Consider the following 12,864-nt stretch of genomic DNA (forward strand, 5'->3'; position numbering starts at 1 on the left):
AGATCACTGTAGGATTCATCGGGTCATCACTCTGCACAAACCAACAAAATCTCATGTCCTACCCAAGGTTCTTGTACTTATGGTGTTAAACCAATTATCTATATAAGTTATATTAGGAGATGCACTAGTCAAAATATAAATTTTGTACCCAATAAATATTTTTTGCTTTAGTCTCACACATAAGTTGAAATTTTAAAATATTAATTACCATCTATTTTCAGCACACTGCAGTAATGATATTCCTTTGTTCTTCCTCATGCAAAAAACATTTTTTAAATATGTACATTTAGTCACTATCATTATACACTCTACGCATTCCTAGATTATACCCAGCCCTCCTCCCTCTATCGTTCTCATATGCAGCTTCATTCAGTATTTTAACATAATTGTATTACAGTGAGGTAATATTGTGCTGTCCATTTCTGAGTTCTTATATTCAGTCCTATTGCACAATCTGTATCCCTTCAGCTCCAGTTACCCAATATCTTACCCTATTTCTATCTCCTGAGGGTCTCTGTTACCAACGGAATATTCCAAGTATATTCACTAATGTCAGTTCATATCAGTGAAACCATACAGTATTTGTCCTTTTGTTTTTGGTTAATCACACTCAGCATAATGTCCTTAAGGTCCGTTTATGTTGTTATGTACTTCATAACTTTATTCTGTCTTACAGCTGCATAATATTCCATCTGATGTATATACCACAGTTTGTTTAGCCACTCGTCTGTTGATGGGCATTTTGGCTGTTTCCATCTCTTTGCAATTGTAAATAATGCTGCTATAAATATTGGTGTGCAAGTGTCCGTTTGTGTCTTTGCCTTTAAGTCCTCTGAGTAGATACCTAGCAGTGGTATTGCTGGGTCATATGGCAATTCTATATTCTAGCTTTTTGAGGAACCACCAAACTGCCTTCCACAGTGGTTGCACCATTTGACATTCCCACCAACAGTGGATAAGTGTGCCTCTTTCTCCACATCCTCTCCAGCACTTGTCATTTTCTGTTTTGTTGATAATGGCCATTCTGCTGGGTGTGAGATGATATCTCATTGTGGTTATGATTTGCATTTCTCTAATGGCCAGGGACGGTGAGCATCTCTTCATGTGCCTTTTGGCCATTTGTATTTCCTCTCCTGAGAAGTGTCTGTTCAAGTCTTTTTCCCATTTTGTAATTGGATTGGCTGTCTTTTTGTTGTTGAGTTGAACAATCTCTTTATAAATTCTGGATATTAGACCTTTATCTGATATGTCATTTCCATATATTGTCTCCCATTGTGTAGGCTGTCTTTTTACTTTCTTGAGGAAGTTCTTTGATGTACAAAAGTGTTTAATTTTGAGGAGCTCCCATTTCTTTCTTTCTTTCTTCAGTGCTCTTGCTTTAGGTGTGGGGTCCATAAAACCGCCTCCAATTATAAGATTCATAAGATATCTCCCTACATTTTCCTCTAACTGTTTTATGGTCTTAGACCTAATGTTTAGATCTTTGATCCATTTTGAGTTAACTTTTGTATAGGGTGTGAGATACGGGTCTTCTTTCATTCTTTTGCATATGGATATCCAGTTCTCTAGGCACCATTTATTGAAGAGACTGTTCTGTCCCAAATGAGTTGGCTTGACTGGCTTATCAAAGATCAAATGTCCATAGATGAGAGGGTCTTTATCTGAGCACTCTATTCGATTCCATTGGTCAATATATCTATCTTTATGCCAGTACCATGCTGTTTTGACCACTGCGGCTTCATAATATGCCTTAAAGTCAGGCAGCATGAGACCTCCAACTTCGTTTTTTTCCCTCAAGATACTTTTAGCAATTCGGGGCACCCTGCCCTTCCAGATGAATTTGCTTATTGGTTTTTCTATTTCTGAAAAGTAAGTTGTTGGAATTTTGATTGGTATTGTATTGAATCTGTAAATCAATTTAGGTAGAATTGACATCTTAACTATATTTAGTCTTCCAATCCATGAACATGGTTTACCCTTCCATCTATTTAGGTCTTCTGTGATTTCTTTTAACAGTTTTTTGTAGTTTTCTTTGTTTAGGTCTTCTGTCTCTTTAGTTAAATTTATTCCTAAGTATTTTATTCTTTTAGTTGCAATTGTAAATGGAATTCGTTTCTTGATTTCCCCCTCAGCTTGTTCATTGCTAGTGTATAGAAACACTACAGATTTTTGAATGTTGATCTTGTAACCTGCTACTTTGCTGTACTCATTTATTAGCTCTAGTAGTTTTTTGTGGATTTTTCTGGGTTTTCGACATATAGTATCATATCATCTGCAAACAGTTATAGTTTTAATTCTTCCTTTCCAATTTTGATGCCTTGCATTTCTTTTTCTTGTCTAATTGCTCTGGCTAGAACCTCCAACACGATGTTGAATAACACTGGTGATAGTGGACATCCTTCTCTTGTTCCTGATCTTAGGGGGAAAGTTTTCAATTTTTCCCCATTGAGGATGATATTAGCTGTGGGTTTTTCATATATTCCCTCTATCATTTTAAGGAAGTTCCCTTGTATTCCTATCCTTTGAAGTATTTTCAACAGGAAAGGATGTTGAATCTTGTCAAATGCCTTCTCTGCGTCAATTGAGATGATCATGTGATTTTTCTGCTTTGATTTGTTGATATGGTGTATTACATTAATTGATTTTCTTATGTTGAACCATCCTTGCATACCTGGGATGAATCCTACTTGGTCATGATGTATAATTCTTTTAATGTGTTGCTGGATTCGATTTGCTAGAATTTTGTTGAGGATTTTTGCATCTATATTCATTAGAGAGATTGGTCTGTAGTTTTCTTTTTTTTGTAATATCTTTGCCTGGTTTTGGTATGAGGGTGATGTTGGCTTCATAGAATGAATTAGGTAGCTTTCCCTCCACTTCAATTTTTTTGAAGAGTTTGAGCAGGGTTGGTACTAAATCTTTCTGGAATGTTTGGTAGAATTCACATGTGAAGCCGTCTGGTCCTGGAATTTTCTTTTGGGAAGCTTTTGAATGACTGACTCAATTTCTTTACTTGTGATTGGTTTGTTGAGGTCATCTATTTCTTCTTGAGTCAAAGTTGGTTGTTCATGCCTTTCTAGGAATTTGTCCATTTCATCTACATTGTTGTATTTATTAGCATAAAGTTTTCATAGTATCCTGTTATTACCTCCTTTATTTCTGTGAGGTCAGTGGTTATGTGTCCTCTTCCATTTCTGATCTTATTTATTTGTGTCCTCTCTCTTCTTCTTTTTGTCACTCTTGCTAAGGGCCCATCAAGCTTACTGATTTTCTCATAGAACCAACTTCTGGTCTTACTGATTTTCTCTATTGTTTTCATGTTCTCACTTTCATTTATTTCTGCTCTAATCTTTGTTATTTCTTTCCTTTTTCATGCTTTGGGGTTAGTTTGCTGTTCTTTCTCCAGTTCTTCCAAGTGGACAGTTAATTCCCAAATTTTTGCCCTTTCTTCTTTTTTGATATAGGCATTTAGGGCAATAAATTTCCCTCTTAGCACTGCCTTTGCTGCTGCATCCCATAAGTTTTGATATGTTGTGTTTTCATTTTCATTTGCCTCGAGATATTTATTGATTTCTCTTGTAATTTCTTCCTTGACCCACTGGTTGTTTAAGAGTGTGTTGTTGTTGAGCCTCCATGTATTTGTGAACTCTCTGGCACTCTGCCTATTATTGATTTCCAACTTCATTCCTTTATGATCTGAGAAAGTGTTGTGTATGATTTCAATCTTTTTAAATTTGTTGAGACTTGCTTTGTGACCCAGCATATGGTCTATCTTTGAGAATGATCCATGAGCACTTGAGAAAAAGGTGTATCCTGCTGTTGTGGGGTGTAACGTCCTATAAATGTCTGTTAAGTGTAGCTCATTTATTGTAATATTCAAATTCTCTGTTTCTTTATTGATCCTCTGTCTAGATGTTCTGTCCATTGATTAGAGTGGGGAATTGAAGTCTCCAACTATTATGGTAGATGTGTCTATTTCCCTTTTCAGTGTTTGCAGTGTTTGCCTCATGTACTTTGGGGCATTCTGGTTTGGTGCATACATATTTATGATTGTTATGTCTTCTTGTTGAATTATTTCTTTTATCAGTAGATAGTAGCCTTCTTTGTCTCTTTTAAGTGTTTTACATTTGAAGTCTAATTTGTTGGATATTAGTATAGCTACTCCTACTCTTTTCTGGTTGTTATTTTCATGAAATATCTTTTCCCAACCTTTCACTTTCAACCTATGTTTATCTTTGGGTCTAAGATGTGTTTCCTGTAGACAGCATATAGAAGGATCCTGTTTTTTAATCCATTCTGCCAGTCTATATCTTTTGATTGGGGAATTCAATCCATTAACATTTAGTGTTATTACTGTTTGGGTAGTACTTTCCTTTACCATTTTGCCTTTTGTATTTTATATGTCATATCTAATTTTCCTTCTTTCTACACATTTTCACACCTCTCTCGTCTGTCTTTTCTTATCTGTCTCTAGTGCTCCCTTTAGTATTTCTTGCAGAGCTGGTCTCTTGGTCACAAATTCTCTCAGTGACTTTTTGTCTGAAAATGTTTTAATTTCTCCCTCATTTTTGAAGGACAATTTTGCTGGGTATAGAAGTCTTGGTTGGCAGTTTTTCTCTTTCAGTAATTTAAATATATCATCCCGCTGTCTTCTCGCCTCCATGGTTTCTGCAGAGAAATCTACACATAGTCTTATTGGGTTTCCTTTGTATATGATGGATTGCTTTTCTCTTGCTGCTTTCAAGATCCTCTCTTTCTCTTTGACCTCAGACATTCTGACTAGAAATTTTCAGTGATAATTTCTTCCATTGGTTTTTCTCCTCCCTTTCCCTTCTCTTCTCCTTCTGGGACACCCACAACATATATATTTGTGCACTTCATATTATCATTCAATTCCCTGAGCCCCTGCTCATATTTTCTTTTCCCTATAGTTTCTGTTTCTTTTTGGATTGCAGATGTTCCATCCTCCAGTTCACTAATCCTAACCCCTGTCTCTTGAAATCTACCATTGTAGGTTTCCATTGTGTTTTTCATCTCTTCTACTGTCTTTCATTCCCTTAAGTTCTGTGATTTGTTTTTTCAGACTTTCCATTTCTTGTTTTTGTTCCTTCCATTCCTTCTGATATCCTCTCTCAATTCATTGATTTGGTTTTTGATGAGGTTTTCCATTTCTGTTCGTATATTCTGAATTAATTGTTTCAGCTCCTGTATCTCATTTGAATTGTTGGTTTGTTCCTTTGACTGGGCCATATCTTCAATTTTCCTGGTGTGATTTGTTATTTATTGCTGGCATCTAGACATTTAGTTACCTTAAATAGTTTATTCTGAAGATTGCTTTCACTTCTCTTACCTAGGGTTTTCTTGCTAGATGAGTTTGTTGCCTGTCTGTTCTTTGACCTTCAGTTCAGCTTTTTCTGGGCCTCTAGCTTAAGTGTTGTTTAACAGAGGGTAATTTTTCAGTTCTTGTTTTCTTGTTTCTCGTCCTGCTTGTAAAGTGCCTTTTCCCTCCCCACTGTTAGGAGGGTCTACGTAGGTATTACAGACTCCAGCTGGGTTTTCCCGGACTAAACTGGCCTCCTATCAGGGGGAAGGAGTCACCTGCGTCAATTTTCCTTGAGGGTGAGACCCAGCAGGTTGAAAGACTTTCCTGTGAAGTCTCTGGGCTCTGTTTTTCTTATCCTGCCCAGTATGTGGCGCTTGTCTGTCTCCAGGTCCCACCAGCAAAAGATGTTGTGGCTCCTTTAACTTTGGAAGACTCTCCCTGCTGAGGGCGTGGTGGAGTCAGAGGAGAGGTTGTAGGCTGGTTTTAATGGCTTCAAATTGCCAAGCCCTGGGGTCTGAATTCCTTGATGGAGGGATTCCACCTGAGTTGGGTCTCACCTCTGTTTCGTCCCCTTTCCTCTTTTTCGATTAGCCCAATAAGCGCCTCCGCCTTGACCCGTTTTGCCTGAGCTGGGGGCCTATTTTTAGTAGTCAGAATTTGTCTATTAATGCTACAATTGGAGTTGATTGGACTCAGTCCCTGCTACTGTTAGAGTGTCTTTCCTTTCCCTCCGGGAAGCTGCCTGTTGGGGAGGTGCACCGGGCGCCAGCCGCCGCGGCTTGGGGAACTCACGGTTCCAGAGACTCTCAGCCGGTCCAGCTGGTCCAGACTGGGGTATGCTGTGTGTTCAGTCACTACTGTGGCTCCGGGAGCTGTTCTGTACTGTTTCTGGTTATTTAGTAGTTGTTTTGGAGGACGAACTAAAACGCGCACATTGCTAAGCCGCCATCTTGCCTTCTGCAGGCTGCTTTTAATGGCTTCAAATTACCAAGCTCTGGTGTCTGAATTCCTTGAGGGAGGGATTCCACCTCAGTTGGGCTTCACCCTTCCCCTGGGGAAGGTACAGGCTCTAGACAAGCCCTCAAATGAGCTTGTTTCTGCTTATGCCTGGGGCAGTTGCAGCCTGAGAAGCCCTGCCACTGAATCCACAGGCAGTCAAGCTTTTGTAGAAACAGCCACAAAAGCCTCTTTTTCCTTCTTTTTTTTTTCTTCTTCTTCTGTCAGCCTTGCCCCCTTGGTGCTGGGGCAAAAATGAGCGACCTCTGCTTTGATCAGGTTCATCTGAGCTGGGGACCTATTTTTAGTTGTCAGAATTTGTTGATTAATTCCACAATTGGCGTTTGATTGTGCTCAGTCCCTGGTGCTGGTAAGTCTCTTTCCTTTCCCCTCTGGAAAGCAGCGTGTGGGGGAGGGGCTCTGGCTCTGTAACTTGAGAAACTCATGGTTTTGGGGGAGTTCACAGCTGGTCCAGCTGGTCCAGACTGGGGTACGCTGTGTGTCTGGTCCTTATGTGGCCCCAGGAGCTGTTCTGTACAGTTTCTGGCTATTTAGTAGTTGTTCTGGAGGATGAACTAAAATGCGCACATTGTTAAGGAGCCATCTTGGCCCGAAAGTTCCCTATTCATTTTTATTCCATATGTTGTACCTGTCTGTTGAAAAGGTAGATAAAAGGAGCATCAGATACAAGGATTGGCCTCCGGCTGCCAGAAGCCCGGGCCTGTTGGAGCAGTGGGACACCACTCGGGTTCATTGATTTTTATGTTTGTCCTTGTGCCAGTACTATGCTGTTTTGACCACTGTGCTTTGTAATAAATGTTAAAATCAGGAAATGTGAGTCTTCCAACTTCATTTTTCTTTTTTAAGATGGTTTTAGCTATTTGGACCCCCTACCCTTTCATTAAAATTTTATGATTGGCTTTCCATTTCTGCAAAGAGGGCTGTTAGAATCTTGATTGGGATTGTGTTGAATGTATAAATTGTTTAAAATTGAAGTCTTAAGATTTGGTTTTCTATGACCATAGAGTGCCCTTCTGTTTGTTTAGGCTATCCTCTTTTTCTTTTAGTTTCTTATTGTTTTAAAATTGTATTTTCTTGGTTTATTGCTTACTCAGTTACTGTAACTCTTTAACTGTTTTCTGGATGTCTGAGGAAGATGGTGTGCCAGTTGTTGCTAGTTGTTCAAAGATTCTTTGGGGGAATGGAACCCTGGAACATTTTATGCTGCCATCTTGATTGACATGAATGCATTCTTTTTATGTTTAAGCACTTCCTTTCTTCCTGGTACTACAAGATTCTCCAGGCTTATCTTGCATTTTCTCTGCCCCAGTTCTAGAATCTGCCTGATATTTTTTATTGCATAATATTATTTAGAAAACCAGGTCTGGGCTCTGAGTGTACTTACTGCTTTTGACTGTCATAGCTTCCAGGCCTTCCCAGTGGACAGAGCTAGATAATATATGTGTATATACTACATACCTAGTTGTTAATATCACCTCAGCTTTTTATTAGCTTTGAGCTTTTTGGCAAGTTATTTAATCTTTTTTAAGTATTAGTAATTCCATTTGTACGATGGGGATAGTGCTATTTACCTTTCAGGCAGTTTTTTTTTTTTTTTTTTTTTTTTTTATGGGCAGGCACTGGGAATCAAACCCAGGTCCTCGGGCATGGCAGGCAAACATTCTTACCTGCTCAGCCACCGTGGCCCGCCCCTTTCAGGTAGTTTTAAGGAGCAAAAATAATAAATGTAATGTATCTACAAATAGTAGATATTATGAACAATGGTTTGCAACAGGCATATACTATGTTTATTTCCTAGACATAACCAGTTCTATGTTAAAAAAGTGCAGAGATTAAATTTGTGTGTGTGTTTCATAGGCACTTTAAGGGCAGAATAAGGTTTATTGTGAAAATATCCTTTGAGTATTTTTATTGTAAATCCTTAGAAGGTCATTGAGAAGAGGAAATGATTCATTGTTCTTTTTACAGTCCAAGTTCAGCTGAAAAAGTGAAAGCTAATAAAGATGTAGCTTCACCACTGAAGGAACTGGGTTTAAGAATCAGCAAGTTTTTGGTGAGTAGATATTAGCATTGACTACCCTATATGGATGGATGTGCATGGTTTCATTGTTAGTGAAAGTTCAGTTTATTTAAGTTTGAGAGAGTAAATTGAACATTTGTATTTCAAAAATACCTAAGCTAGGCCTTTCTTTAATCCTGAATAGCTTAATGGATCCTTCCCAGAGTATTTTAAGCAGATAACCAAAAAGTATTGGCAAGGTCCCTTGAGGGATGGGAGAAAAAATATAGTACTATTAAACTTTACCACCAGGGAAACCCCTGATACTGTGTTGACCATTAGGAACACCCAAATCAATAGGCCAAGCTCTTGATCTTGAGGCTTGCTTGTGTATAGAGCAGAGAGGCTTAGGCTACCTATAGGTATACTTATGAGTTACTTTAACAAATGAGTATGATTACTAAATCATTATATTGATATTTCTTTTAGTCTCTAGTATCTTAGAATAGCTAAGAGTAAAAACTTGAAATTGTGGAATTGTAACCCATACCAAATTCTGAAATCTGTTCTATAACTAATTGTTGCGATGTGCTTTGAAATGTATTATTTTTTGTATATATTTTTATTTAAAAATAAAAATATTTTTTATTTTTCACAAAAAAGAAAAACTCAATCATGATCATAAAAGCACAGCTATATGATGATATTGTGAGCCATTGATTGTACACTTTGGATGATTACATGGTATGGGAATATATAATAGATATCAATAAAAAGTAATTTTAAAAATGCAAAGGAGGGCGGGCCGCGGTGGCTCAGCGGGCAAAGTGCTTGCCTGCCATGCCGGAGGACCTCGGTTCGATTCCCGGCCCCAGCCCATGTAAAAAACAAACAAACAAACAAAATACAATAAAACAAGAAAATGTTTAAAGATGTTTCCCTTCCTTCTTTCCTTCCCTTCCTCCCTAAAAAAAAAAAAAAAAAAAAAATGCAAAGGATTAGAAAGTAAAAAAAATTAGGACAACTGTACTTATCTCATAGTGCCATTCTAAGGATTAAATAAAATAATGCATGCTCTAAGTGCATAACATAGTGCCTGAAAAATAGGTATTGTCACCTGTGTTAACATTAGTAGCTGGACCAAAATGGGAAATAAAACAAAGTGAAAATATAATGTTTACCTTCTTTGCTCCTTCTTCCCTTTGAGATAATGATGAAGGACAAAGTTGGAATGAAAATCTTGAGGATATTTTTAATAATAAATTTGAAGCGTGTACACCCTTCCACAATAAGTTCATCCCCTCTCTTTGTTCACGTAATTCTTCCTTTTCTGGAATATTCTCACTACTTTTTCCCCTACCAGTTCACCTCCATGAACATCTTGTCAATCTATATTAAATTCTTTGTGCAAACCTTTGTATTGATTTGTAAATAAATTACTTTGTTCCTCAGTTCAGAAAGAAAAAACCTGAGCTGTAACTCTTCTTGCTAAAAATTATGTCAGAGTTATTTTACTACACACTTACTATAATAGTGTTTTCTTCAGCATACATGTAATTATAAGTTGACTAGTTTGTATTTAAATATGTTGATGTGTCCTTTTATTTTGGAAGTCCAGATCATGCCATCTGTCATAGTCCATGCTTGGTAAATAAGGACAGTTGTTTTTGGCATTACTGTGAAAATTATATGTCAGTTACTGATTTCTTTTATTTATTTTAAAAGTTTTTTTATAGGAAGTCTCTTCAAAGGATTTTTGTTTTTCAAGTCCTGTCTTATTCCAGAAGACAAATCTTTAGAATGCTTTGCATTCTGTGTGTTGTTCCTGAGTTGAGGTAGCTGTTCCTCACTTATGACTTCTGTATTTCAGGGTCTTGATGAAGAACAAAGTGTACAGTTACTCCAGTGTTACCTTCAGGAAGATTATAGGGGTACTCGGGATTCACTAAAGGTTTGTGATTATGTCCAGCTCCCTCTTACTCTTTTATCCTTTTTCTTGATTTTGTATAATTTAGGGTTTTGATACCAGTTCTTTGCAACCTTGTTAGGCGATCAGAACTGGTTTAAAAAACAGATTTTAAGCTGACATCTGTCCTCACACTTGAGGAGTAGAGAGCTCCACGATTGACAAGTTAATCATAGAATCTTAGGACATCAGAGCTGAAAAGGATGTTGGAAAACATTTAGCCTGCCCAGCTTCTTATTTTACATATGAGGAAACTGAGACCAGAGGAGGTGTAGGGATTTGGGCACAGGTTTGGATATACTTAAGTAAAAAAAAGTTTCCAGGAGCAAATGGGCAATTATAATCTTATATGTACCTGTTTTCTTTGTTAGCTGAGTTTTGCCTATAACCTGGCTTCTTGATTATTTCTTTTCCTTCAGACAGTATTGCAAGATGAGAGGCAGAGCCAGGCCTTGATCCTGAAGGTCAGTAATAGTCACCATTTCCGTTCTTTGGTGTCACATTGGGTGACAGCTTCTTGATATTGTTCTGTCTGAGACTTGCTGGCTTTTGACTTTTATGTTGGGTAAGCATTGAGGTCTTTTTTTTTTTCTTTTCAATATCTTTATTGTAAAACCTTAAACATACAGACATTCTTGACATACCAACGTTCTACACATGGTGTACAATCAGTGGGTCACAGTATCATTGCATAGTTGTGTATTCATCACCACGATCATTTTTTTGAACGTTTGCATCACTCCAGCAAAAGAAATAAAAAAGAAAAAAGAAAAAACTCATACATGCCATACCCCTTACCTCTCCCTCTCACTGACCACCAATATTTCAATCTACCCAGTTTATTTTAACCTTTGTTCCCTACTATTTATTTTTTATCCACTTTTTTTACTCATCTGTCCATACCCTAGATAAAAGGAGCATCACCCACAAGGTTTTCATAGTCACACAGTCACATTGTAAAAGCTATGTCATTATACAATCAACTTCAAGAAACAAGTCTACTGGAACACAGATCTACAGTTTTAGGTACTTCTCTGTAACTACTCCAATACACCATAAACTTAAAAGGGAATATTGGTATAATATGTAAGAATAACCTCCAGGATAACCTCTTGACTCTATTTGAAATCTCTCAGCCACTGACACTTTATTTTGTCTCATTTCTCTCTTTCCCATTTTGATCGAGAAGATTTTCTCAATCCCTTGATGCCAGGTCCTGCCTCAACCCAGGATTTCTGTCCCATGTTACAGGGAGATTTACATCTTTGGGAGTCATGTCGCACATAGTAGGGGGAGAACATTGAGTTCACTTGCATTGTCAGCTTAGAGAGAGAGAAGCCACATCTGAGCAACAGAAGAAGTTCTCCGGGGGGTGACTTTTAGGCCTAATTTAAGTAGGCTTAGGCTATCCTTTGCAGGGATAAGTTTCATAGGGGTGAACCCCAAGATTGACGTCTTGGCCTATTGATTTGGTTGTCCCCACTGTTTGCGAGAATATCAGGAATTCTCCAAATGGAAAAGTTGAATATTTCCCCTTTTCTTCCCTTTCTCCAAAGGGGACTTTGCAAATACTTCTTTATTCACTGTACAAGTCACTCTGGGATTTATTGGGGCATCACATTAACCTGAACAAGCCAACAAAATCTCATGCCCTGTTCAAGATTCCATATACTTACACTGTGCAACTAAACTTATCATGCAAGTTAAATTAGAAAATGCAATAGCCAGAATATAGATTTATGCATCTTAATGATGAAGCTTATTAACTCATTTGTGAAATGAGACTTCTGGTTGCTGAATCCAGCTGAGACATTCTCCAAAGGATATATTTAGACATTGATGGTAAGAATTGGTTCATGGATATTTTTTCTCTAGGTCTAAATTCAACAGGATTAATTTGAATTTATATTTCTATCACCCAGCAACCTGCTGACCTAGAATTTCCTTTTAAAATGTAATTTCACCATTGTTTCTGAAGTAATTTCCTATCTGGTATTTAGTGAGGATTAAGTACATTAGCTATACATTAGTACTTTTCCATCCATATCTTTAAGTGATCTATCAGTAAACTTAAAATTCAGCGTCTTTTGTGCAAAGCCAAGTAATTTTTTTTGAATCTTTTGATTTTTCCCAGATTGCAGATTATTACTATGAAGAAAGAGCCTGTGTTCTTCGTTGTGTCTTACACCTTCTCACTTATTTCCAAGATGAAAGACACCCCTATAGGGTAAGCCCATTTAGATCTTTTGGTGATCTTTGCCTTGCATCATTCAGCCCTTTTAAATAGTTTTATATTATTTGTATTTCATATACACTTGAAAATTTAGCTTTTCCTCAGTATAAGTAATTGTGTTTTGATTTTTAGGTTGAATATGCAGAATGTGTTGATAAGTTGGAGAAGGAGTTAGTTTCAAAATGTAGACAGCAGTTTGAAGAACTTTATAAAACTGAAGCACCAACATGGGAGACACATGGAAACCTTATGGTATGTGATTATTTGTCCTTATAAGAGAATAGTATGTCCTTGCTCCCAGAGTTTCAAGTTATGTGATTTGTTCA

General features: G+C 37.4%; 1 protein-coding gene across 3 annotated transcripts in view; it reads left to right on the plus strand.

Annotated features, from left to right (window-relative positions):
* NUP188 (nucleoporin 188) overlaps positions 1–12,864 on the plus strand; it is a 116,443-nt gene that overhangs the window by 17,830 nt on the left and 85,749 nt on the right. For 2 of the 3 annotated variants that reach the window (XM_077146744.1, XM_077146750.1), the window contains exons 4-8: positions 8,309–8,393; positions 10,210–10,290; positions 10,725–10,769; positions 12,440–12,532; positions 12,671–12,790. In XM_077146744.1, the coding sequence (XP_077002859.1) occupies positions 8,309–8,393; positions 10,210–10,290; positions 10,725–10,769; positions 12,440–12,532; positions 12,671–12,790 (424 nt within the window). The remainder of the gene's footprint in view (positions 1–8,308; positions 8,394–10,209; positions 10,291–10,724; positions 10,770–12,439; positions 12,533–12,670; positions 12,791–12,864) is intronic. The other variant, XM_077146757.1, reaches the window with a different exon arrangement.

The sequence above is a fragment of the Tamandua tetradactyla genome, chromosome 2 (genome assembly GCF_023851605.1).
Source record: "Tamandua tetradactyla isolate mTamTet1 chromosome 2, mTamTet1.pri, whole genome shotgun sequence".
NCBI lineage: Eukaryota > Metazoa > Chordata > Mammalia > Pilosa > Myrmecophagidae > Tamandua > Tamandua tetradactyla.